Below are 27,037 nucleotides of genomic sequence, written 5' to 3'. Positions count from 1 at the left end.
CTCTTTGAATTAATTTTGGGGGAGGGTATAAGGTCTAGATTCACATTTTTACAAGCCGATGTCCAGTTGTTCCAGCACCGTTTGTTGAAGAAACTGGCCTTGCCCCATTGTATTACTTTTGTTCCCTTGTCAAAGAGGAGTTGACTGTATATATTGGGTTTTCCTGTTGGTTTTTACCTTTCTCCCCCTTCATAGATACTGTTACAAACACTAGAAGGAACAAATAGCACAAGAACTCTGGTGTGTGCCTTGGCCCAGAGTTCTCAGCAGACAACTTGGGGCATCTGTGGGATTCTTGGCGGAAACTTTGGAGAGAACCAAACAGTGAAGCTGATTTCCATGCTGGAGCACAAACCATGTCTTTAAAAGAGATTTGGATGACAAGGCATCTAATTCTTTTATGGGGTCTTGAAAGAGAATTTGACCTCAGAAATCTCATACTGTGTCTAAGCTTTGTTTTCTACTGTGGATTTTCAACACCTGCAAACACTCCGTCCACCCCAACAAGCTTTCCTAAGCTGTTTTCATTTCTAAGGACTTTTTCTTGTTTATTTTCACTTCTGCAACATGGTCTCTGTCCATTCATTCAGTCATGTTGTATACAACAGATATTTATCTTATTCAGTGTGAGTTTTAAATTTCTTTTATCTGATGCCTAAGAAAATGATGCTTTATTCATGGACTTAGGTAAAGAGGTTTCTATGTAGAGAATAGAACTTTACATGCAAGGATCAGCTTGATAAGTATCTTGAAGAATCCTAATTGTGAGGTATATTGGAAATTTTTACTTTTAAGTTTTATTTGAATAGCTAACATAACAACATGGCCCTCTCCTTTGATAAACATAACTCAAGAAAAAATATTGAATAATCTGTTGCTCAGTTCCATAGTCTTATTTTCAAAGAAGGGATAGTGGCTCTATGAAAACCAGTTCCACAAACTAATGAGCCATGTCATTTTAAACTCTGATATCCTAGCATCCAATGGGACTGATTGATATTTGCCCTTTGGGCCTCTCTCCCACATGATGGATAAGTGAGTGTCTGCATGTGTGAAGGGGCACTGTTGTTCTTCATTAATATATGTGATCTCTCCCATCCTGGCCTACCCGGAAGAGCATCTGCTTCCTGGCCAGTTTCTCATCGCTCACTAATTCACCTCCCACTTCTCAGCTGTGCGTACTTTCCCAGTTGCCTGTGCCAGGAACTTTTATCTTTCATAGCTGCTGTCCCTGACCCTCTTTGAGCCATTCAGATGTCTAAAAGAAAACAAAGAAAATATCCTAACTGTGCTGAAACTGGCCCATTTGGATGCTCCCCCTCTCTGTTCGATAATTCCCTTAAATTGTTAAATTCCTTTTACATCTTGAAAGCTTTATGGAGAGGAACCAGTGTGTGGAATAAGTGTGGTATGTAGTATCTTTACGCAGTACTCAGTTCATGTTAGGTTTGATAATGTAATATTTTCTGGTGAAAGATGACAATGTTCCATAACTTCTGAGCAAAGAGAGTGGTTATTTTGCTTCTGGATTAAGGAAATAGTTGATGTGTTAAACTTCTCTGTTGTTTGGGGCAGGGGTGGTATGGTGTGTAGGTGTGGGGGTGTGTGTACGTCTGTACACACGTACACATACACACGCCTGACATGGGGCAAGATGGAGATGGAGATTATGGATTTTGGATCATAACCTTCTTAAACTGTAAGGTTGAAAGCCTTAAAGAAGACTTGAGGGTGATTAAAAGGCAGATTCTGGGTTTCCCTTCAAAATGTTCTGGAGTCCCCAGGGACGTTGGTGACTAATGGGGAAAGGAGGAGAGCTGCAACTCTTAAGACTGGTTGGAGCCCAGTTCTTGTAGCCTGTTAGTAGGAGGGAGGAAATGAGACCATAGAATTTATGACGTCAGATTTCATTTTTATTCTTTGTCTTTGCTGAAAAGAAATCTACAACAATGCATTGATTACTAATATATTTTAGTTCACCAGGGCTTAGTTTTGCCTTTTTTGTGAACAACCTTAAGACTTGTATTTATGTACAAGTGTCTACTTAGTGTGGTGTCGGAGTGGGGGTGACGTGATGGAGAGGGGAATAGGTCTGCTGTGTGTGTAGTTACCGCGTGCCTGTTGTTGATCATCCTGTCTGAGTGTAGGAGGCCAGTGGGCCTTCCTGGGGGGATTGAGGCCTCAGGGCTGTCCACACAGGAAGTTCTCCCTGGTTGCTGACAAGCACACTTCCTTCTGGTGCCCACACCCACTCCTGCAGGGGGTGCAGAGAGGGTCTGCAAGTATGGCCATTCCATTCATTCGCCACCAACCTTGTTTTTCTATCAATTTCTATCACTTGTGTGCAAATTAAGCCCAGGTACTGTTTTTGTGAAAGCAATTAGTTTGTTTGCCCTGCCCGTGGATAGAGAGCTTGATGGGTAGCTTGCTTACCTGGTCTGAAGTGGTAAAATTAGGCCAGAGAAGGCTGAGGTGGACTGTTAGGCTCTTGTGGGATGGGTCAGCACTCACGTGGGTCAGCCAACCACCAAGGTCCTTAATTAGGTTGAATTGGTGTAAATGAGCTACATACTTCATCCAAGGGGACAAGGGATGGGAAAGGGGATAGGGGTCCTTTTCAAACTCCAGGGAAGCTTTAGGGATTTTGAGAGGGGAGATACAAAAAGACAACCAGTGATGAAAATGGAGTTTGGTGAAATATTTTCTGCTGGTAAGCTTTTTTTTTTTTTTTTTTTTTAATTTTTTAAAGTTTACCCTTTGTTCTCTTGAGTACATAGCTACAAAGTGTTACTGTTTTGAATTGGTCAGTGCTGTGAAGTTGGAGTTAAAGCCTTGTCAGTGTTTACATTTCAGTTGCATTTTAATCTGGGAATAAGAGTTTAAGTCTGCACTGGTTAAATCTAGCTGTTCTTAAATGCTGATTGACTCTGGGGCGCCTGGATGGCTCAGTGGGTTAAAGCCTCTGTCTTTGGCTCAGGTCATGGTCTCAGGGTCCTGGGATCCAGCCTGCATCAGGCTCTCTACTCAGCAGGGAGCCTGCTTCCTCATCTCTGCCTGGTTGTGATCTCTGTCTGTCAAATAAATAAATAGGATCTTCAAAAAAAAAAAAAAAAAAGTTTAAAATGCTGACTCTGGTGTTCAGCTGTAATGTGCTGTTGCTTTCAAAATTTTTTTGCCTCAAAATTCTTTTTTTAGTAAAAATATAAGGTAGAATTTCAAACTAACCCTTTAAAAGCTGACTTTGTTAAACACACACACACAAGCTGACTGTGTGCTCTTTAAATTAACTTAAGGGCACCGTTGTCTTTCTTAAAAAAAAAAAAATATATATATATATATATATACACACACACACACACACATATATATGTGTATATATATAGTTACCAATGGTATTAAGTGTCCCATTTCAGAGAAATCAAATTTAATACTAAGATTGTGGGAAGGATGAGCACAGCTAAATGAAATAATACAAATGACACATTTAGGACATGGACAGTTCAGGCATACGATGTGGAGTGCTGACTGAGGGCTCTGGTTTTGGTGTCCAAAACCAGACCTGGGTTTGATTCCAGCTCTGTCCTCTTGAATGTGTGACCGTGGCATATTACTGAGCCTCTGTTGAGATTCAGTTTCTTCCTCTGCAGAATGGGAAAACAATGATCTATCTACCTCATTGGATTAGGAAGGATAACGCACGTAACACACTTAGCCCGGTGGCATATAGTAAACATGGAGTATATGGCAGTAATAATACTCAAATCATTGTGATTATCATTCATCCACTCTGAACATGTAGAAATAAGCAGCTTAATTATGTTTGAATTTTCTTCTTTAAACACGTGTTCATTCTTTTATTAGGAATTAAATTGTTTATTTCAATGAGTTTTACAAATCTAGTCTTTGATCTAAAATTTTCTACAGCAGAAAATAGTCAACCTAGAATAAGCTGTCTTTAGCTAGTTCTGAGAAATAGTTGATGCTTGGATAACATTTTAATTTGAACTTATTCTGTACAGAATTCAGCAGAGGCCAGTCTTCTTCCTCAGGGCACATTCAGCGCCCCCTCCCCATTTCCCACCTGGGATTAGAACGTTGGGAGACTTTTTTCCACCATAGGGCAGAATAGAGGGGAAACAGGGAAAGGCTGTGCCCCACACCTACTTCCCAGAGTGAGAAAATATTACTGTAATAAATATAGAGGCCTGTCAAAGATATATTAAATCAGCTATGTAAATTCTGCGATGTAAATCATGGTTCTGCTTTTGCCAAAAATAAATACATAAATAAAAACCTACTCCTTTCATGTCCAAATAATCTCTCAATAAATCATACCCCCAAATGTTTCTTTTAATCCTACAAGTCCACACCTGGCATCCACTTTTTACCCCAGAGAAGAGGTTAGAGAGCTGGGCAAACTTGGAATGCAGTCTTTAAACCATCTGATGGTTCATTTGCTTCACATTGTTGGTCTAATGCTACTTAGAGGAGGGGATGGAGGGGGTCCCTGGCTTCTTTCAGGCTGCTTCTGGGCTTATCCCTGGAGGTAACCCTGTTCCATTTCCCAACAGCTGCACTGAACATATGGGGTCCTACTTTGAGGAACTGTGGTTTGTAGCAAAGACTGGTTCTCTGACATTAATCAAAGATTTATTTAAGAAAAAATTCAGCCTTGCCTAGATATAAGTTCTTTGTGTAAATCAAAGGCTTGGGATGGGGGGGCGGTCAGATGTGTGTGTTACTTTCCAGCACCTCTGTTCTAAGCTGAAGTGACAAATGGGATGCCTGGCTTAATTGCAAGGAGTAGCTAGCACAGTTGGTATTGAGTGATTCTGGAGAAGGAACACAGGCCTTTGTGTGGTATGGCTGGGGGATCTGAGGGGCTACCTGTGGCGGAGGAAGGAACAATGCTTACTCTTCCTTTTACCTCTAGAAATCAGAATCTTTATCCCCTAGAGAAAAACTGGCTATGAGACCAAAGGATATGAGTTCAACAGCTTATTAAGGGCATAACTCAAATAGATTTGATAGGATATGATCTCGGCTAAGTTTTTTCTTGAATTAAGCAATACGGTTATTCCCAGTTCAGTTCAGTCTTCATTTATACATTGATTATTGTTAACCCTTCTTGCTACTCTCCTTCTAAGATAGAATCACTTGAGATAAAGTGATGTTTGGACTCAGTAAGCTTAGCAGGGACCGTGGGCGGTGAGAAGAAAAAAATACATAGTAGGGGCGCTTCTGTGGCTCAGTCGGTTGAGCGTTCTGCTCTTGGGTCTCAGCTCAGGTCTTGATCTCAGGGTTGTGAGTTCAAGCCGCACACTGGGCCCTTCAGAGGATCTGTATTTCTATTCTGTGGTAGAGATTATATGGTCTGTGATCAGTGCTACATTAAATAAAAAATACATAGTACAGAAAAGAAGTAATGGTCACGCGTGTAGATGACTGAGGATCCCAGTGTAGTAGGGGATCCTGTGGAGCTGGGATCGTCGTGGCAGAACCTGGGCGCAGAGTCCGGTCTCCACAGTGAGTCGCTGAGCTTGCTGGCGAGGTGGGCAGGGTTACATTTATTGTAAGGGGTCTTCTGCTTTTTGGACTTTCCAAAGTAGAATTGAACTGTGCTTAAATGTGTCTAAGAGTTTTATTTGTGGTTGTTAAACTCAAGCTGTTAGGCTTGCAAAAAATTTTTTTAATGTTAAGGGAAAAATTTTACATTCTCATATTTTCAAACTGTTACTTAATATAAGTGAAGTCCTTCGGTTAGTGTATGTATTATTTAAATGCGAGGTGAAAAAGATTTCTCTCTTGGTATGAAACTGCTGAGCATTTGCTTTGATAGCAGTTCAGGGTGTGCTCACTTCCATCTCAGACCGAACCATTTAACTTCCTCAAAAGTCATGTGTGTGGCGAAGGGCACAGGGCTGTGGTTTCTTTCGGTCGGTTAACAGGGAATTATCTGGTGTGAGTACAGTTTCAGACATTCTTCCTAGGTGGCTGCCGATGGTGAAACCACACGGAGCCCTAGGTTCAAGCTTTAGAATAGTTAACGTTCCTTGCTGCAAGGCCCGGGAAGCTCTCCAACTCCCACACCATTCTCACAGGGGTTAAATTTCACAAGGTTGGCCAGCGCAAAAGGCAGCATGCCTGGGAATCTTATCCAGATGTCTCAATGGAGCCATGGGCCAGTCTTAGAACGAGGTGAAGTCTGCCTTATTTGAGCATTGTGATGGAACTCAAACTTCGTTACACTCGAAGAATAATCTTCTTTCCTTCCCCAAGAGTCTCAATAAAATTATCAGCAACTTTCAATCAAATGTTATTCAGAATTTGAAAACCTTTTCAGAAGTCTAGTGATTTCTAAATGACTGTATCGTAAAATGATATTATCACCTAACTTCATGCAAGTTAATTTTGAGTCTCAGTAGATGCATTCCTTAAAAGGTGTGAGTACGTTAATCTCACATAAATTAGCCCGATTTAAGGTTGCACGGAGAGAACACTTTACTGAATAAAATCCCATTATTAATTGCATGTTGAAGGAGAGGGCTTTTTCTGTAGAATGAGCAAGTCTTTTTTTTTTTTTTTTTTTTTTAAGATTTTATTTATTTGAGAGTGACAACAAGAGAGGGAATACAAGCAGGTTGAGTGGGAGGGGGGAAGTGCCGAGCAGGGAGGCCCACACGGGGCTCCATCCGGGGACTCCGGGATCATGGCCTGAGCTGAAGAAAGTCACTCAACCAACTGAGCCACCCAGGCACCCTTTAAGGTGTAAATGAAAATGTGTCTATGAAAGTCGCTGAGGGGGATCTGTATTTCTGTTCTGTGGTGGAGGTCATAGGGCCTGTGAATGGCGCCACGCTTCTTGCAGCTGGTGTTCTAATGCTCCCCGTCTTTGTCTCTCAGCAGTCTCTGGTCCCAGCCCACCCCATGGCCCCTCCCAGCCCCAGCACCACCAGCAGTAATAACAACAGCAGCAGCAGTAGCAACTCAGGATGGGACCAGCTGAGCAAAACGAACCTCTATATCCGAGGGCTGCCTCCCAACACCACAGACCAGGACCTGGTGAAGCTGTGTCAGCCGTAAGTAGCTACTCTCCTTGGTTGTTTTCAGCCAACAGATAGTTCTTTTATCCTTTATCATAGTCTAAAGGGTTATCAGTTGCCGTACAACAGGCAGTTAGTGCACGTGTGAACTCTCATTGCCGACAGGATGAGGATGACGAGGATGACGGTTCCACGTTTTCAGTCCTTGGACCCAGCATTAGCATCAACAGAATGCTTGTATGACAAAATAAATATGGGAACATCTTCTTGGCAGAATTTGACTGTATTGGCATAGAAGAGGTAAAACGAGAATTTTTGCAGAACTTAATGGCTGGATCCTTTTTAGGGCTGCTTATCTTTTTTTTCTGTGGTAGTGCCTCTGGGGGCCAGTCTGTCCCATAATAAGAGAAACTTTGGCTGTTACCATTTGTCTGAAAGGTAGTTACCATCTGACTGTATCTCAGACGTGTGTAAGCCTCTTAATGTTAGCCGGGAAGTAATATTGTGTCTTCACTAGCGCCTACAGCTTTGTGGTCTGGTTTATTAACCCCCACTGTTGGGGAATTCTAATTTCCAAAATTCCTCTTTCTTTTCTCATCGCCACCCTCTCTTGAGTCTTGTGAAGAAGTGTGTGCATGTGCGTAAGGTTCCAAAGTAAATATGCATTATATGCTAATGTTGAAAAAAACGGTTATAAATATGTTACTTGGCAAATGACGTTAACTCACCAAGTAAGAAAGCACTAATGTAAATCAAGGCGCCAGAAGCACTAACTGTACACGGCACGGACCATTGTGTAAAGATTAATCACTCTGAGCCCTAAAGGCCTCCACATCTAACAACAGCTTTTATGTATCCAAAGACAATAATGGCCCCTACCAAAAAAAAAAAAGTTTTACATAACCATGGAAGAAGATGTCCACTCAAGAATGTTTCCTAGTCCCTGAAAAATATTCCCCTTTGCCAACATCTGATGAATGGCATCTCCTTTCTGTTGTCCTGGGTAAAAATACAGATTTGTTACTTATATTTTAGGAAAAAGATTGTTTGAGAACTTGGGCAGTATTTCTAAATTGGAACTGAAAGGAACATCTGGCCTTCCATAAGGAGGTGGCGGTGGTTTTCCTTTGTTTTGTTTGTAGAGGGAAGGGTGGGGTGGTGGGTGGTGTTCTTTAGGGTCCGGAGAGTTCTTCTAAGGCCGCTGCTCTTAGCACTAGCACTCTCCCTGTGCCTTTCCTGGGTTCCCCTTTTGATCAGCCTTCTCAGACTTTTTTTTTTTTTTTTTTTAAGATTTTTTTTTTTTTTTGCAGAAATCGGCAATTTTATTTTTATTTTTATTTTTTTTCCAATTTATTTATTTTCAGAAAAACAGTATTCATTATTTTTTCACCACACCCAGTGCTCCATGCAAGCTGTGCCCTCTATAATACCCACCACCTGGTACCCCAACCTCCCACCCCCCCGCCACTTCAAACCCCTCAGATTGTTTTTCAGAGTCCATAGTCTCTCATGGTTCATCTTTTTAAAATTTTTTAATTTATTTATTTGACAGATGGAAATCACAAGTAGGCAGATTAGCAGGCAGAGAGAGAGGAGGAAGCAGGCTCCCCGCTGAGCAGAGAGACTGATGCGGGGCTCGATCCCAGGACTCTGGGATCATGACCTGAGCCGAAGGCAGAGCCACTGAGCCACCCAGGCGCCCCAGCCTTCTCAGACTTTGACCGAAGCCCTTTGCCGTCAGGCAGTCGGGTGCTAGGGACTACAGTCGAAAGCAAGTCTAGCCCTCGGGGTTAGTCACGCGTGGCCAGAGGCAGAGGGAACTGGGCCAGCCGTGCCCTGCTCTCTTGCAGCTGTTCAAGACCACAAATAGGCCTTCTGCTATCTTGTCTGCTGCTGGTCTTGACTGGCGTCTTCTTGTGCCTTTGCAGCATAATTACAGGTAGATAGAGCGCCATAAAGTCTAAGGAGCTAAAAATAAAACTGTAGGACACACAAGAGTGAAGCTAACCCTCAAGTTCTTGAGGTATAAGAGAAAGGAGAGAGGATTTCAAAAGACAAAGAGTCCCTCAGCTGGTTTTGAAGCATGTAAGGTGAGTTTTAACATCAAGAACAGAGTTCAGTAACCATAAAATAGTAAGAGTAATGCCATGTTCCAGGTAAAGTAAATGTGAACTTGAAAAGTGAAACTGATAATTTTTATTATTGAGTAAAATCATATTCCATCATCACTTTTCCTAGAAAATTTACCCTTTTTTGGTTCTCGGTCTCTTGAACGTATGTGGATTATCTTAATATGTTTCAGTCTGTTTGCTGTTATCAATAGCAGCGATAAACATTTGGCCCCATCACTTCCCTAGTGTCGGCAAAACCCCAGGTTTGATACTCAGTTCCAAAGGTGGTATTCCTGATCTGCGTTATGTAGAGGGGGGACCACAGCTATATCTGTTGAAAGCTTCATTCCATTTACCACAGAGCCTCTAAGAAGTACCAGTTTTGACTTGCTGGAATTTTGTGTTTTAGAATATAGAGAGAGGGAGAGAAAAAAGAGCATTCCTGTTCTGGGCTTAATTGTTTCCAATAAAGACTACTAACTAGTTGGTGATATGTACGTGACTCATCCTATGGGAAAAGTGACTCATCCTACAGCCTAAAAAACCCAGTGGACATAATTAGAGATTTTTTTAGAAAAGTCAGTATCAAAAGTTCTCAGAAAAGATAGGTGTAAATTCAGAAATCTAAAAAAGAAAAAAAAATGTTTTCGAATTACAAATTTAGCGCTGTAATTTCAAATCGACCCAGTGGGATGAATGGCAGGAGGAGCAACAATGGAAACAGGTAACTTGGCCACCCCTCCCCGGGGGGGGGGGGTGTTGGTTATTTCAGAGGCTTGTCCAAAAGAAAGATGGGAAAAGATTCTTAAGAATGTTTGTAGTAGTGACCTAGTTCCATACAAACACTGCATGAGTCTAAGGCAAGAATGATAAAAGGGTTGTGAAAACTGGAGAGGAAAGCAAAAAATATTTTTAAAAAGCTATGTTTGGAGTTGGATATTCACATGCTGTGTTAGAAGAAACGGTGGTGAGTGAGAAAGCATCCTCACCCCAAGTCAGATAAAGACTCCTGACTCTGGAAGTACAGATCACCGTGGTTAAGGTCACAGGACAAGGCTCCAGCTGGAGGGACCAGTTGCGTTCCTAGGGTACCCACAGAGGCTAGGCTGGTCAAGAACCAGGTGGAGATGGGATAGTGGCTGCAGTGGTAAGCTGATAGGGGTTGGAAGTAGATGCATTCTCCAGGAGGATTTAATGAGAGAAGTGGACCAGCTCTGGGAAACTTCTGAACTGTGGTGGATGTGTGTAGGAAAGGAGGTTGGAGCCTCATGACTGTTGGAGGCTGCTGCAACTTGGCTTCTGTTTCTGAGGAGTTTCCTGCTCAGAAAGTCCATCAGCACAGCTACCAGCAAGTTTGGGGAATGGAATGATCTGGGTAACAGGAAGGATTGATCTGTTACCCCAGGACCTCAGACAGTCTGAATTCTCTCCCTTCTCTAATATCCAGCCAAACAGATGACTTTGCTTGACTTTGGTACCATTTTATTTCTCTCTTTCAAACTTCTCAGGTGAATTTGCTGGACAGATGAGCCGAGCGCTCTTGTTGTTGCCACTTCCTTTGTCACCTTAACCTTGGCATTTTGCTTTCAAGTTCTCACCTGAAACTGCGCTGGCATCTTCCATCCATCTTACCTTATTTGGTCCTTAACATTGATGATAATGTTTCTGACGTGTTATGCGGAAGTGGGACATACAGCAGTCTTTTCTCTGGCTCTTTCCTACTCTTACCCATTCTCCTCAACTCTTTGCTCTTTGGATTCCAGTTCTGGGCTCCTTCTTCTATAGCCTCATTTTCCTGTAAGACTTTTCTCTACTGTCCCCATTTTCTAGGCATTTCCCAGTCTCCTTTTATCACCTCAAATTCAACACTGCCTCCTTCCTCTCCAGACGATGGTGTTTCTAAATTTAACTCTCACCTCACCTTAAAGCTTTGGAGCAGTGGTTGAGTATTTCCTGTCACCCTCTTAGTCTCCAAGTCCTGCAGGTTCTGTGGCCTTTCTTCTTCCTTCTCACTGCCAGAAGAATTGAATGTTTTCTCCGTTCATCCCCACATTGTGACAAGTGAGAACGATTTGCTCCCGCAGCTGCCTCACCCAGGCGCCTCCCCATTCCCCCCTTTTGATTCTTCAAGGCCAGTGCGAAGGCCAAACTCATTCTGCCTCCTCCGTGCTTGGACCACACTAAATTCTCCTAGTTTCCTTTTCTGTGTCACCGCCTCACAATCAGCATCTTATTTTCATATGGTTCTGCTCTCCAGGTGCTTGTTCCACTGTCCCGCAGTGTGTCTGTGATGGTATATAATGCTAGCAGTACATCATCTTTTTTGTTTTAAGCCTATTTCTTTTTTTTTTTTCCAATTTATTTACTTTTAGAAAAACAGTATTCATTATTTTTTCACCACACCCAGTGCTCCATGCAATCTGTGCCCTCTATAATACCTACCACCTGGTACCCCAACCTCCCACCCTGTTTTAAGCCTATTTCTTTAAGTGAACTTTGCAGCCAATGTGGGACTTGAACTCATGACGCTGAGATCCAGAGTCCCATGCTTTACTGACTGAGCCAGCCAGGTGCCCCTATGTTTCATTTTCATAGATTTCTTACCTACTTTATGAGATCACGGTGGTCAGCATGGTAAATGTTTGGTACCCTAGACTTACCAACCACAGTGGTAGGCTCCTTGCCTCCTGATTCTTAGGAGCCTGTGAAATGGGTCAAAGAAGGTTTAAATCATGAAGTTGTGATTAGGATTAAATCAAGTTATTTGAGGAATGGAGCTGGTCTGCTGCCTAGAACATAGTCGTCATTGAACAAATATTAGTCTCCTTTGTGCCTGTGTCTTTGCTTCTCAAAACCCTAACTACTACTGTAAACTTAAATTATATGTAATCCTACATTTAAAACTATGGGAATGGGGTACAAGATTCTGATTCTGAAAGCTGGGAAAGCCAGGGAAGTGGGTTATGTTACCATAGCTACATAACTCTCCACCGTCTTGAGGTTTTTTTCTTGCACTTGGAAAAGACTGGTTTCAGCTTCATGATTGATTTTTTTTTGTCATAATAATGACTATAGCATGTAAATTTTCCATTGTGTCCAAATTGTCCTTTCTGAAGATTTAAAAGCAATATTTGGATGTAAGGTTTGGTTCATCGTTTTTTCTGGTTTGCAGTAGGAGCAGATACGTGTCTCTGTTGGCTATGGCAAAGTAGCTTAGAGGTTACTATGGTATTGAAATCTCACGGAAAAGTCTAGATGAATCAGTGTATCAACTTATCTTGAAGCAGAGAGAGTCTATTGATATTAAAACAAGAGAAGGCATTTCTGCTCCTCTTACCTTCTGTATCCTTTCTCTCATTCCCAAACCAATTTTGGTCAACCATTTTTTGTTCTTTCATTCAATAGATACCTAATTCATTTCAATGTGCAATAAAACATGATTTCAGTGTAAATGTGAAATTAAATCTAGCTTACAGTATTTTAGTCTGTTACTAATTAAAAGGAAATGTTTTTTGAATGTCATTCATTTCCCTGGTTGTAATACCCAATATATTTCATTTCCTGTCCTTTGTTTTCTGTTTTCTGCAAGTCTGCCTTATTCTTTTGAATATAATACAACTCTTAAAAAAAGGCAAAACAGAAAAACAATATGGTCAGCAGAGGTAGACTTAAACAACCAAACCTAATGAAGACTGAATAAAGTAAATGTTTTAATCAGTGCAGTGTTCTGTGAGAAGTCAGAGGAAGACTTTGTTAACCTTGACTCCAAGGCACTGGGGTCACTCTTAGGAGGAGAGGGCATCTCGACTTTGAAGGGCTGGGACGATTTCTCACAGGGTGAAAATAATAGTGTCTTCCAGGCCTCAGAAAGTGCCCACGTGGCAGGACAGTGCCTGGCTGTTTAAGAAAGCGCACCGAACCATTCTTGGTAGATAGTTGTCGTTGAGCAGTTATTAGTTAGCAAGGCTTCTGGTGACCAGGGTGAAGAATGTGGTTATGGGGCAAAGTGGGGCTGGAGGTAGAGGTTGGGGCATAGCATTAGCACCTTGCATAATAAGCTGAAATGTTTGGATTTTTTATCTTCACTTGCAGAGGAGTTAGCGCTTATAGTGGAAGAGAAGCATAATCCGATGTTTGTTTATTTTTCTTTCTCTCTTGGAATGATAATTCTACCCAAAGTAGGAAGGTTGGGTTGGAGGAGACTCTCATAGGTGAGAGGAGATGGAGCCCTGAGCTAGGACAGGGATAGGAAGTAGGAAGAGGAGAAGGTGCTGGGGCTGCACGAGGGTGTCTTGGAGATAGAACGTCGGGACTTGAGCATGATTAAAAATGACTGTAAGGGACACCTGGATGGCTCAGTCGGTTAAGCAGCTGCCTTCGGCTCGGGTCATGATCCCAGTGTCCTGGGATCGAGTCCCACATCGGGCTCCTTGCTTGGCGGGGAGCCTGCTTCTCCCTCTGCCTCTGCCTGCTTCTCTGTCTGCCTGTGCTCACTCTCGCTCCTCTCTCTCTGACAAATAAATAAATAAAATCTTAAAAAAAAAAAAAATGACTGTAAGGTTTTAGCTCTAAATAAAGGGAAAACTTGAGTTGCATTAACTCAGAGAGAAAGCACCAGAAAAGAAATTAGGGCAACTATCAGGAAAATGGACAATTTGAAATGATTATATTCTTTCTCTGTATATCTTTATTTGTCTCTCTAACTCGAAAATTTCTTTTAGAAATCTATTTGCCGAAAGTTGTTTTTCCTCAGGTGCTGGGGTGGATCAGCTGATGAAGTGATTGCCTTTGGCGCTCAGGTTATGATCTGGGAGTCCCAGGATCGAGTCCTGTATCAAGCTCCCCACTCAGTGGGGAGTCTGCTTCTACTCTGACCCTCCCCTCTCCTGTGCTCTCTTATCTTCTCTTTCAAATAAATAATAATAATATAAAAAATAAAATCTTTAAAGTTGTTTTTCCTCTACAAATGAAATAAAATGATCTTCCCTGTAATCCAAAATGATTAGACTACTTTCAGCAAGATGAAAGGTTCTAGTAAGATGAATATTAAAAACATTTACCCAGTTAGGAGGTTACCTTCGGTGTTTACTCTGAAAGTAACAGTGAGCCTGCTCGATCCAATATCCTGAAATCCTAGGTAAATAGGAAATCTTCTACAGTTTATGGAAATTATATAACATGAGAAGGATAAAAGTTCAAAACAGTGATCCTGTGAAGAAATATCATTCCACCCAAGACAGAACTGGTTCTCACTTCCATATTGAAGAGAAATTGTAGAGCTAGGTGATCCAAGGTCATTCAGGTATTTCCAGATGACTCAGTCCCAGAAGTCTGAACATACCCTGAGATACTGCATTTTTTAAGAAAAGAAACACACACACACTCTCTCTCTCTCTCTCTCTCTCTCCATGAATTCTATACCATGTATTCAGATAGCTATACAGACATGAAAGACACAAACCAAAGGCTTTATTGCCTACATGGGGCATCATTCCAAAGTCAGGACTATGAGTTTTACTCACCCTACACTCTTGGTGTAGGGTTAAATTAGAAGCTGATACAAGGAAGTGATCTCTCCTTAAGTTATAATTCACTCTCAAGTGTTGTTTTCCAGGCAAGTTGTAGTCGTGTCTTACTGATCGTGTTGGTGGTCGATTGTGTTTTATTTTACTCACACACACCAAATAATGAAAGACCAACAGACCATTTTTTTCGTTGACTATTGACTATCTCAGACTATTGACTATCTCAGATAATTGAGCCGTGGATATGTTGAGCTCTGTTGTATTCCAAACCCATCTGAATTTTTAGGTTTTTTAAAAATTGTATTTTATAAGACTACTGAAAACGGTATCTAGCAAATTTTCATCTCTTAGATTCCTTTGAAAGTCAGGGAAAGAGAAAGTTAAGTCGACAGAAACACAGAGTGCAGAAAGATAGTTGTTCTCTCATTAAGTGTGTCTCTTAAAAAACGGTACTTTTCTTTATTGACTGATGTACTTAAAAAAAAAAATCGGGGCGCCTGGGTGGCTCAGGGGCAAAGGCCTCTGCCTTCAGCTCAGGTCATGATCCCAGGGTTCTGGGATTGAGCCCCGCATCAGGATCTCTGCTCAGCAGGGAGCCTGCTTCCTCCTCTCTCTCTCTCCGCCTGTTTCTCTGCCTACTTGTGATCTCTCTCTGTCAAATAAATAAATAAAATCTTAAAAAAAAAAAAAAAAACTTCCCAAAAAGTGAAATTGAGTTATAATGAGTTTTGTAGAGTTAACCATGAAAAATGCATGCCACTTTTGTTTTTATTACTATTCTATAGCTTCTAGCCCATGTACAGATATCATTTATCTTATGAATAACAGGATTTCTTTTAATAAGGTTCTTAATGTTTTTGTTCTATAAAGCAGCTAATTTTTAGCTTCTTGAAAGTTCCTGCTTGATCTAGAAGATTCTTAAAATACTAATACGAATAGTTTCTGGGACCTGGTTTTTTTCCTGTTATTGCTAGTGTAGTAGGATGTCACATAATAAATAACTCACTGAGGGTTTAGGCAAAGGAACTTGGGCATTTTGGTGAAAAGTGTGTTCTAAGATGTGAAGTTTTCAGACTTTGTCTCTTTCGTTTAAAAAGGCAACCCAACCTTCTGAGTAACAAATATTGTATTACTAATTGTAATTAAGTCTCTCTTAATGGACAATATTCCAGTAAGGTTCTATATTCAAAGAGCAAAACATGATGTATTGGAGACTAAGCCAGAATTCATATTTGTGATTTTTTTCTGAAAACAAGTCAAAACAGATTTGTGATTTTAAGACCAACAGTATATGTAACTTCATCTTTTTCTTACTCATTCATCTCTTGATTGTGCCATAAAGAACCATTTTCTTGTTCATGTTGTTTCATTTCCATTCATGGTGAGAAAGAACTCTGGCCTGTACAGTAGATCTTTGACATGCCAAGATACAGTCTAACGACTTTGGAAATCCCAGAATTTCACAAAAGTAATTTTAGCATTAAAAAAAAAAAAAAAAAAAGCCACATACAAATACCTCCTTTCCCGTAGAGAACCATCTCTTTCTTAGACCTCTCTCAGCTCTTCCTTCACTTTGATCATCTGAACTACCAGTTGGTTTTTATTAAGTGGTGGACAGTTTTCAAAAATTAACACAATACTTAATCCCTCCTTGAGAGTTACTGCTATACAATTAGAACAAAAACCTTCTTGAAATGCGGACTGTGGGTGATGGGCTACATGACTCAACTTTTCTCTGCCTAATCTCTCCACGAGTCAAATATATGCTGCAGCCAAATTAAAACTAATTATAGTTAAGAGATTTACAGTGTCTTTGTCATAAGGACATGAAACTGCAGATATTAATTGTTGCCAATATTTGATATTTTGGCAGAAAATTTCAGTGATGTCTGTTGTCTGATTTATCCTCGGTATAAAATTGGCTGATAAGCATGCATATTTAGAGATTTAACCCATCCTCCTTATTGTCAGTTGGCATTTTTCTTTAGGATTCCTTTTTGTTATTCTTGTCTGTGATTAGAGCCATTTTCCCCTGTCTCGCCCAAATACCGCACAAACTTTTAGCACACCAGTGTTCATACTGGCCTTAGCAGGATCTCATTGGAGGCCAGCACTGAAGGTAATGGCCATACCCACAAGAATTTTTAAAAGAGCAACCACTCTTTCTCTCTGTGAGCAGTTGGAATTTACTTTATGTTCATTCCATTTTCCTTAATAGGAACCTTAGATTTCTGTAGCAATAGGCTGGGGCTATTTAACCATCTATGAAAGTGAAGGTAGTGTCATCAGGAATAAAAGCCTTTAAAATCTTGATTTGGCCTTTGTGCTTGGTTAGACTTAGAATTTCTTTATTGGGTGATCACGTACCTTAGAAATTTGCAGTCTCTTTCTTCACCTTTCCTCATCTTCATTTCAAAGTGAATGCATGTGAGAGATAAAAACCTGTATAATGTGTAAATACCCATGTAATGCCAGCAGCTCATCTTTGTCACATGCTTACTGTGTGCCAATATCTCTGTCAATTTATTATTTAATTCCACGAACAACTTTCTGAGCCATGGTATTGTCCTTGTTTTAAAGATGAAATGGAGAGAGGGTTCTTTCTCTAATGACTCAGGAGAATACAGCTGATAATGGTGGGGCTGGGACTTGTACTCAGACGGTCCAACTCCAGAGACCATCCCCTGAACCCCTGTGTTCTCCCTGTACACCCCAAATGCCAGCTCATCACCTCCATCCTCCCCTCACCAGCATCCGTGCTCCTCTGTTGACCACAAGATACAAGAAGACTCATTTCGCCAGAACCCTAGAAGAGACACACAGCTGTGATAGTCACAGTAAGATTTTGTTAGGAAAATCAGCTTTCCTTAAGTGCACTTAAATAGCCAATAGGATCAAATTTCAAAGTAAAGGCAGAAGGACAGAGGAGGAACTCGTTTCTCTTGACATCTAACCAAGTAATCTGTTTCCATGTAGCTGGCTCTACGAAACTCAACTCCTGGTTAGCTGAAGCATGTGCAGCTCCCCAAGATCACACAGCACACGGAGGGGACCTAATGTGGCATCTGCTTGGTGCCTGGAGTTAGTGCCTCTACGGGAAGAAACATTCTTGCAGGGATCAGTGTCTGACAAAATCAGACAGCACTACTTTAGAAAATAATGGACTCAAGAGAGCATTATAGTTTGCTATTAGCATAAATAAGGCCAAGCCCCTTTTGAGGAGAAATTGAACAGAGTTGAGTGGGGAAATCCCATTCTTTATTAAGTACCCTGCCTTTGATCTGGCTAGATGTTGCCCCAGACACATTTCTGGCCCCCAAAGAGGTACTTGTCTTACATAGAAAATAAACATCACACATCACATAGGCCAGAATGTAATGGGTCATAGGAGAGTGCAGAAGATACTACAGAAGTTACAAAATGGGGAGTAATTGCATGTGATTGGGGGGCATCAGGAAAAGCTTGGCCTTTGACTAAGTCTTCAGAATGGGATGAGTAGCTCCCTGTAAAGCCAGGACTATCCTGGCCACCTGCCGTTTTCACTAAGACCAAACCATGAGGAATTTTAATGCCAGAGGAAGGCTTGTACTACACTGGGAGTAGGACAGTAGATGATGCTTACTGCCTTGGGGTTTGCCCTTGATGGAATGGGAAGAAGGGAGTGGGTCCAAGGACAAAGATGAGTGTAAGACTTTGAGTCTAGGAAACCAGGAGTTTGATACCATTACGGATGAAGGGAATCAGGAGGAAGAGCTTATTTTTCTTCTTGCCTGGAAATTCTCATCCACTCAGGAAACTTTTCAAATTGAGTACCTATTTGCTTTATGAGTTGGTGTTCTTATTAAATGGAAATAGTGCATCAGTTCCAGACTAGGGAATCTTCAGTGTAGGAGAGAGACTAGTGATTACCCATGTTTATTCACCAGTGGAATCGTGTATATTAGAAACTTGCAGTCAATATAGTCCTCATGGTCAACAGTAATATCTATCTATTCCTCCAACAAGTAATTATCTTCTTAAATTTTTATAGTTCAGTATTTGGGGCTTAAAACTTTTTAAAGGTTGCTTTTTGTTTGATAAAGTGCTTTGCAACTCCCTTGATAGGATCATGTGGTTTCATATTGGGAGACTTTTAAGAAGAGGTTTTGTAACAGAGATGTGGGATGGAGTGGGAGGAGAGGAGGATGAGTTTCCCTAAATGGGGCTCTAGAATTAGTGAGGAAGTACACTCATAACACAGACAAACCTGACCAAGTTCGTGGCTTTACCCGGGGACACAGGCTCGCTCTTCTGGCTGTGCCCTTGGTGACTTGGCTGTCCCAGGTTTAAGCTTGTCCACATTGTCTGTGGGGCCAGGGTCACTTGTCTTCTTTTTTTTTTCTCTTTGTCCCATGGCTTTTTCCTGCCTCCTGCCTCTGCTAAGTGTCAAATGTCAAGAGGGAATCTTTATGAAAAACCAGCCTTTTTTGAATATCCACGCTTTACATGCATAGTTTGAGAGTTTCAGCTTTGCGAAGGCCAGTGTCTGATAGCATCAGGCGTGTTTCTTTAACGATGAAACAAAGATGCAGTCATTTGTGATCCTAGAAACAAATTAGGCTGCCAGCCCATTTGGACAGGAGCACAGATCCTTTCCAGGTTTTTTTCCAAAATGTTGCATTGTCACCCTTAAATCTAAGCCATGAATTATGAAAATATTATTGTTATTGCCCCTTTATAGGCATAGCTTTTGGTCCAGTACTTAATCTACTTAAAGGCCCTGTGTAGTCGTTTTACTTAGCTGGCTAGATAACATTTCATTTCTTCCATTTTTCCTACTATCCCTTTATTCATTATCTTTTTTTGTTTGATACCATGCAATTAGCTGATAAAAATCCATTTAATTTTGACTCAGAGTTTTGAGACAAAAGAATTTGAGCATTTATTTAATTAAAAAGTTTATTGCCTTTTTTTTCCCCCTCTCCAGTCTGAATCACAGAATTTTACATCTCTTCTAGTCAAATGGCTGTTGACGAGAAGTGCTCACCAGAATTAAAAATTGCATGGCGGTCTGGGCCCTTCAGTTTCTGAGTCAGAAGATTCGGAGAGCCAGCTATGGAGAGTGGCGGTGTTGACATAGAGTTGTACTAACGAGCACAGTCCTTGGAGCCTTTCATCTGGCTCTGCCACTTCCTGAGGCAAATTTCTCAACCTCTCTGTGCTGTAGCTTCCTCACCTGTAGGATCAAGGTACTAAGAGTACCTACAAGACGAGGTTCTAGTGGGGGAACTAAAGGGCTAATGGGTGTAGAGTGCTCTCCGCACTTCCTGGTATGTATTAAGGTTACTGCTACCATTGTGCATTGTTTAAGCCTCCCAGAAGTTTCTGGGTTCCATCCCACTTAAGAGGTTCTGATTTAGTCCCTTCATATTAAAATTGATAAAACTCAGAGAAGGCTCAGAGAGGATTAAATGACCTTCTTTGAGTCAAAATTAGGAGGTGGCAATCCTAGGAATAAATCCCATTGTTTCTGGCAACACCCCTCCCCCACCCCATCCTGATTTGCCTCTTTCACAGTAATCATAAACTCTGCCCTTCCTTACTCAGGAGTAGGAAATATCTGTACTTCAATTTCCTGCCAAAGAACGTAACTTTAACCTCTCCACTGCCACCTCTGGTCAAAAGCTGTTGGAAGAAATTAGGTTTATGAAAAATGGCCTGAAGGATCTGTAGTTCTTTTTTTCATCACCGAGCTTCCCAGCCTTGTCCTGGCAACACAGAAAAGGGGAATGTTTATATTCGATGAGATTACTATTAGATTAGATTCGTATGTCCACCCGTGGTGAGGCTGCTCAGTGTTGGAATGAGAGCCTCCCCCAACCCCTCTAGTCTCTAGCGGTTTCTGGGTCCATATCCCCACATCCATGATAGAGCTTCCCCAGCAGGGCGGTGTAGACACTGTTTTAGTAGGAAAGCCCTTAGCAAAATGAAATTGTTAACGGAATCTTTAACGTAAAAATGTTTCGAATGAATGGTTTTTTTTTGGTTTTTGGGGGTTTTTTTAGTATGTATTTTATAAATACAAAGAACATTTTAAAACTAACCAGGGAGACATCTTCTGCGTGGTGCATTCTGTTAAGCTGCTGGCTCTTGGTTTCGGCTCAGGGCCTGATCTCTCTCAGTACCTTCCTGAAGTAATCAGATCCAGAAGCTAGGGAGAACCAGGAATGTTTTGTTTTGATGTTGGATCTCAATTAATGCAGCTGTTCGAATGCCTCATGATAGATGCTGAAGTCTGACCAGGAGCACCTAACCCTTCCAGTCTCTACCAGTCTTCATGAAGTCATGCTATCATGAGTCACCATGGTAGGCAGCTTATTGTCGTAGCAGCCAGCTGTAGGGTCGCGGCTGAGGGTGGACGCCAACTCGTTGTACCTGCTCCTGTCATTTGTTTGAGCGTGACGCGTGTGTAGGTCGTTTGTACGGTTTTATAGGAATGGGCATGCGCAAACTTGAATCTCCAAAATGCCGACGCAGAGTTCTAACTTTCCTAATCGGTGACTCATTTTTAAGAAGTTGAAATGTACACAGAGAGATGGCAGAGGACACATTTGCCCGGCGTCGGCATTTGAAGTGACTTAATGGGAAGGTTTGTCAGTGTGTTAATGTTGTGCCGAAGGTTTGCTTACATTTCCTGTTGGTATTTTATTTCAAGACTAAGAAATAAAATTCAAACAGAAAATGGTGGAACTCCTGAGGCATCTCTTCAAGAACCTTACTTGATAACTGCTGTCCTGGGGAGTGTGGAGTTTATCCCTGGATACAGCGCAGTTCTCAAGGAACAGAGTACGGGAACCACATAGCTGTTTGCCCTCGTGGAATCCCCCCCAACCCTTGGCACCGGGGAATCTCGGGCCCCCGGTGGTCATCTGACATATTGTACCTTGGGGGTGGCTCTTAGGGAGACCCCCAGGAGGAAGTTCCTTCTGGCCTTCAAGCTGGGCCAGATGAACTTCCCCTAAGCTCTGGGCTTGCTTTTGTTCTACTGAACATTCAGTTTCATAATTTCCTTCTTAATTTTGACAACTAGGAAGTTGTGAGCCAAATTTGCATCCCCTGTTGGCAGTTGGCAGGAGCTCCCTTTCTAATTCGCCTCTCTTTGTAACGCTCTACTCCTGGGTTTATTTTTCCCTTCACCTTGAACTCTCCATATCCATTTCTGTCTTGGGGTGTTGGTGTATATTTTTTGCCAGCAGTCTCAAACTTTTTTGGAAAGAGGCAGAAATAAATGCTTCCCATGCTCTGTCTTTGACTACCCCTTTTAAAATCACAGCAGGTGGAACGTTGCTTGGTCCACTTTTGTCAGTTTGTAAGGCAATCCTTCTTATCAAAGTGACCTGCTGGAGGTTGCTGGTATTTTAAAATATCTAATGGCATTTCCATTGTAAAGGAAAATCTGCTCTCTTCTCTTCATGCCCCTCTGAAGACAGAAGTGAATGCACAACTGTTCCTCGACTGTCACTGAATAAGAAAAATCGCCAAATACGCAAAATCATGATTTCCAGCAACTCTTAGCTTGATTGACGTCTTTTGTAAAAGGAAGTTGTTTATTTTTTTAATGTGCTTTCCTGATACTCGTTCTCACTTGGAATTGACTTGAATCAATTGCCTTGAATTCATTGTCCCTCTTTTTAGTGTTTGAAGACTGAAAACGTTCAGTAAGTTGCCTAGATATGTGTTTTAGCTGTAGGAGCTTATTTCATTTGCTTTTTAGTGGCTTTATAAATCACAATTTAAAATATTTGGTTCTAGCTTCTAAACCTCCTGTGGGCTATGCATCTGTTTCATTCTCTATCTACTATGAGTGACTGATAAGTTTCCAGATTTGAGCTTGAAGGAACATTCTTCTTCTGGAAGTAGGTCACCGTAGTAGAGTTTCTGTGCATTTCCTCTCCTACTGTCCTCTGCTTTCCTTTCTGTTTGGCTGTCTGTTCTCACAGTATCAGCCTTCCCTGAGCTTGTGCAGACAGTTACACTATAGAGCAGTGTCCCTTCCAGTGTGTCCAATGCTCACAGATGTCCAGGAGGAAAAATTTTAATAACACATTGAAGAGAAACGAGGAGGTGACACTTGATAAATGATCTCAGATGGCAGCAAATCAGGCAACCTTCCTTCTCCCCTCATATCGCTGTTAACTTCTACACCTCCCCAGCAGCAAGATCTTAGGAGTGTTGCTGTCCCACGGACACAGTTGCCAGGATGTGTCACAATCCGAGCCTGTCCTTTCATGTTGTGGGCCAATATAAGCCATAAAGATAAACATCTTTGGGTATGTGCCTAACATCTGTGTACCCTGATGCTGCCTTCATCTGCACAAAATGTACAGGTAGGCCTTGTCTCCAAAGACAGGTAAACTCACATGCCCTAGCTCATTGACCCCAAACGGTTTTAGTTTACATGTCTGCAAAATCCTATATCATCTGCTGTTGCTCCCCTGTATTTTTCTGACCTTGTCTCCCCTCACTCTCTACTTCTTCACTCCAGCTGTGGAGGACTCCTGAGGATTTCTCCAGCCCACCAGGCCTGCTTTGGCTTCCAGCTCTGTGTCGCTTTTTCCTCCCCTCCCTGCTTTGCTCCTCCCCAGTCCTCCTGCCTCACTCCCTCTCCTCTTTCAAGAGTTTGTTCACATGTCACCTTCTCAGTGAGCCGACCTTGGCTACCTTTTTAAAAACTGTAATCTATGGCCATTTGACCTTGACATTGTTAATTTCAATTCCCCTTTTTCCCTTGTGTTATTTAATTGTCATAATACTGCCCTCTAACATAGTGTGTGATTGGCTTATTTTTGCTTTTATTTATCATAAGCAAATACCCATAAATGTATGAATATGTGCTTCTTTATGTGGCACAAAGGCCAGAATATGAGTGCAAATCTCTAACTGGAGAAGCATTCTTTCCTTGATAGCCGAACCTGGAACCTGTTTCTGAGGCGCATATGTCACACACAACACGCGCATGTGCACAAACACTCACTGACGTGAGCAACTAATCCGTCAGTGAAAGTGGATTACTCCACACCAGAAAAGCCCGTAGTGAAAATGAAGGCTTTAGAATTTGCCACAGGGACAAAGTTTGTTTTCCCCCAGGATATGTATTTTTTTTCTCTCTTACCCTGTTTTTCTTATCTATTTATTATTATCTTATTCTGTGTATTTCTGTAACATACCAGATAGTTTTTGTAATAAGACAGGCTACAAATTAATAAATCTAAAAAGAAATGGTAAATAAATCACCAACCACTGTAAGCCTCCAAGTCGTCATTAGTAACATCAGCAAATTGAACTGAGATAAGGAACAAACAAGTAAGTGGCAACGAACCGCCTCATTTCCTCTTTCCTGTCAGAATTGCTAATAAATTGATGAGAACATTCATTCCTGCTAGGCCTGGCTGGGCTTCAGAATCCTTCCCTACACAACATAACCGTCAGAGTTGGCATGTGAAATGAAGGCTATTTAAAACCCTTGGCGTGTTCCTTTCAGCCCTGTGGTGTAAAAGAGGGAGAATTATAGGGTTCCTTTTTGTCTTATTGGGGACCTAGAACTTTGCTTGCTTCCATGTTTTTTGATACTTAATATCTCTGCATAAAAATTCATTAACAAGCCAGGGATTTGTATCTCTCAAGTAATCAGTAACTGGGCTATCTTCCGTTTAGTCAAGAAATAGGTTAATTTATCAGATTTTCTGACCATGTGGAGTTTTACCTTACATGTTTTATATGAATTGTCAATTTTCAAAAAAATAGGATGCAAGGAAATACATTTTCCTGTCATGATTCAGGTTACACTTAACCCTTGCATTTCAGAGTCGTCATCAGGGCCGATGATCATGAACCATGCTCGAGCTGAAGAGCTGCTTACGATGGATTTCTTGCCAATCAGGTGCTTGATCTCCAGGTCATACGCTGTGTTTGATCAGCCCTGGTGACAGTCATTAGAGAGGCTCTTCGGGCTCAGCCACTGATGACAAGTGGGGCACTTGAAACAATTGACCTTTGTCAGTAAGCCATTTCCTTCCTGCCTCACTTTCCCTTTGTCTTGTCTTCCTTGCCATTGATTTTTACCTTTATTTTATCTGATAGGTTATGTCTTTTTATGACCCAAGTTATGTCCTTTCTACAGCAGGAGAGGTCGTCCATACATGCACAGATATACAAATATGTGTACATACACAGAAATGCACACAGCTTCTGTGTTTAAATGCATAAGTAGATGGATAAAGTTGTATTTACTTTTATAAGTAAAATAAGGAAAAAAAACATCAACTAGATAATCTTCATTCCTCTGGTAAAGAGGATATTTTGAATGAGTTACCTTACAGAATGTCTGTAGGCACCATTTGGAGTGTCAGATGCATACACCACCACCACCACCCCCCCACTTAAAGAAATATCCAGTATTCTTTTTGGGTGGATTTATTTAATAATTTCCTTTCACGTTGTGTTTGAAGGGCAGTAGTTAGCATTCTTTAGTTGGATCAAAATGAGAAAAACTTACTTCAGGTAATAAAATTCAAGATAATAACCGTGTAGACCAGCATTCTATTCTAGAGTGGTCAAAGTTCAGAAATATTGCCCCTGACCATTTGCCGTGCAATGGACAATGTCTAATTTGTTACCCTTTATTTTAGCCTCCTTTCTCAAGCATGAACACTAAATTAAGACTGAGATCATGGGAAAGCACTTTGTAAGTATAAACAGTCTATTCAAATAGAAAATAACGGCCATCAGAGCTTCTCTTGGTTTGCTGCTAGGCTAGATTGGAGATATTACCCATGAAATGCAGCAAAGTTCCTCAGTTGAGAAATGTTGTGATTCCTGTGATAATCTTACATGGTGTTAGAGATCGGTAAAACTGTAACTCTCAAAAATTGCACATTCCATGGTTGAAAGTGGTGGCCAGGCAGACCTTTGAGTTGGTTTCAGCCGTCGTATTCAGATTTGGTTGTTTATACCCATACTTGATGACCTCCACTGAGGAAACTCATTACTCTCCCTCCTGCCTTGTGTTCACTACCATTCCACATCAAATAATTGTCCAGTCCTGCAGTCCTACTTGGTTTCTTACATCAGTGAAATCCATTCTTGTGACTGTCCTCTGTGTCACTGGATATTACTTGGTTACTATTAGTGGAATTTAAAATAAGGTAAATAATGATGTTTTAGCAAGCACAGCATATTGTTAGAACCATTACATGAAAAATTATTGTTCAAGAATATTGTGTTTTTGTAGGGTTGTGTTCAGTTTCGTGGTTATATGGTTTGAAATGTCTTGTGAGCAATATGCTGTTTTTTTTTTTTTTTATTGAAACGAAACCATTTGAATTACTATAGCTACAGAGGCTAGAATATTGCTTAGTCTTTTAAGCATTTGCTGGCCCTTAGAAAGGAAAAGACATCCATGGTTCCACCTCTGTGTTAATACTAACAGTGATTTATGCTTTTAGCTAAAAGTCATTCATTCTTTCTCTGATAATCATTTCTTACATGATTTAAGTTAAAGTACAAAGACTCATTCTTTGACAATGGTTTTGCACTTCTTTTTTTCCACTGGTAATAAGAAAGGATCTCTTTTCATAGTACTTCTGGAAAAGCAAACATTGAGTTTTCTTTTGTAGCCATTCCTTTGCAAAGTTAGCTGTTTTTCTAAAAAAGAATGTTTGCATAATAATTACATGTAGTTTAAATAGATTAAGGAACCCAAATGAAAAATAAAAGTTCTCTGTGCTGTTATTTTGGAAGCTTTAAGAAATGTTCAGAATTCTGCAGTGTTCGGAGGCTTTTGTTATTGGACCCGAGACCAGTAGGCTCTGTTTTTGGTTCTTCCATTGCATTGTATTGCCTTTGAAGTCTTAGCTTTTAAGAATGGCTTAAAACAAATGAAAGGCTCAGTTGGAGCCTTACTTTTTGAGACAGTTAATGTGTAACATCTCTGGCTTGCTGGCTGTCTCACTCAAACCCCATTTCTTTGTTGGTTTATATGTCTTTAGTTAGGAGTCCAGGATAGAGAATGGAAGCTTAAGTCTGTTTATGACATTGTAACTCACCTCAAGCTCAAGTCAGATCTGGTAACTCGGGTCAATTTAGATTAAATTTAGAAATAGATACAAAGGAGATTTGGATATTTTCTGTGACTTCTCTGTGTCTTAAGGATATGATGATTCATATTTCATATAATTTTGCTACACAGAATCTCCATTTAGGGAAACAGGAAAGTGGGTTACTAGTCCGAAGGAAGGAGGTTAGCTCAGTGCCACATTCACCACTGGGAAGGTCCCCTGACTGCTACACGTTTTGATTGGTTGGTGACTGTGTCGTATCA

The 27,037-nt window shown here is 41.0% G+C and overlaps 1 protein-coding gene across 9 annotated transcripts in view; it reads left to right on the top strand.

The window, feature by feature from the left end:
- The window catches only part of RBMS1 (RNA binding motif single stranded interacting protein 1), a 213,270-nt gene that overhangs the window by 114,429 nt on the left and 71,804 nt on the right, over positions 1 to 27,037 (top strand). For 6 of the 9 annotated variants that reach the window (XM_044242183.1, XM_044242187.1, XM_044242189.1 and 3 more), the window contains exon 2: positions 6,904 to 7,079. In XM_044242183.1, coding sequence (XP_044098118.1) covers positions 6,904 to 7,079 — 176 coding nt within the window. The remainder of the gene's footprint in view (positions 1 to 6,903; positions 7,080 to 27,037) is intronic. The other 3 variants (XM_044242184.1, XM_044242192.1, XM_044242188.1) reach the window with 1 other exon arrangement.

The sequence above is a fragment of the Neovison vison genome, chromosome 3 (assembly GCF_020171115.1).
Source record: "Neovison vison isolate M4711 chromosome 3, ASM_NN_V1, whole genome shotgun sequence".
In the NCBI taxonomy this organism is placed as follows: Eukaryota; Metazoa; Chordata; class Mammalia; order Carnivora; family Mustelidae; genus Neogale; species Neogale vison.
The sequence above is the reverse complement of the archived record's forward strand: the minus strand, read 5'-3'. Positions and strand labels throughout refer to the sequence as shown.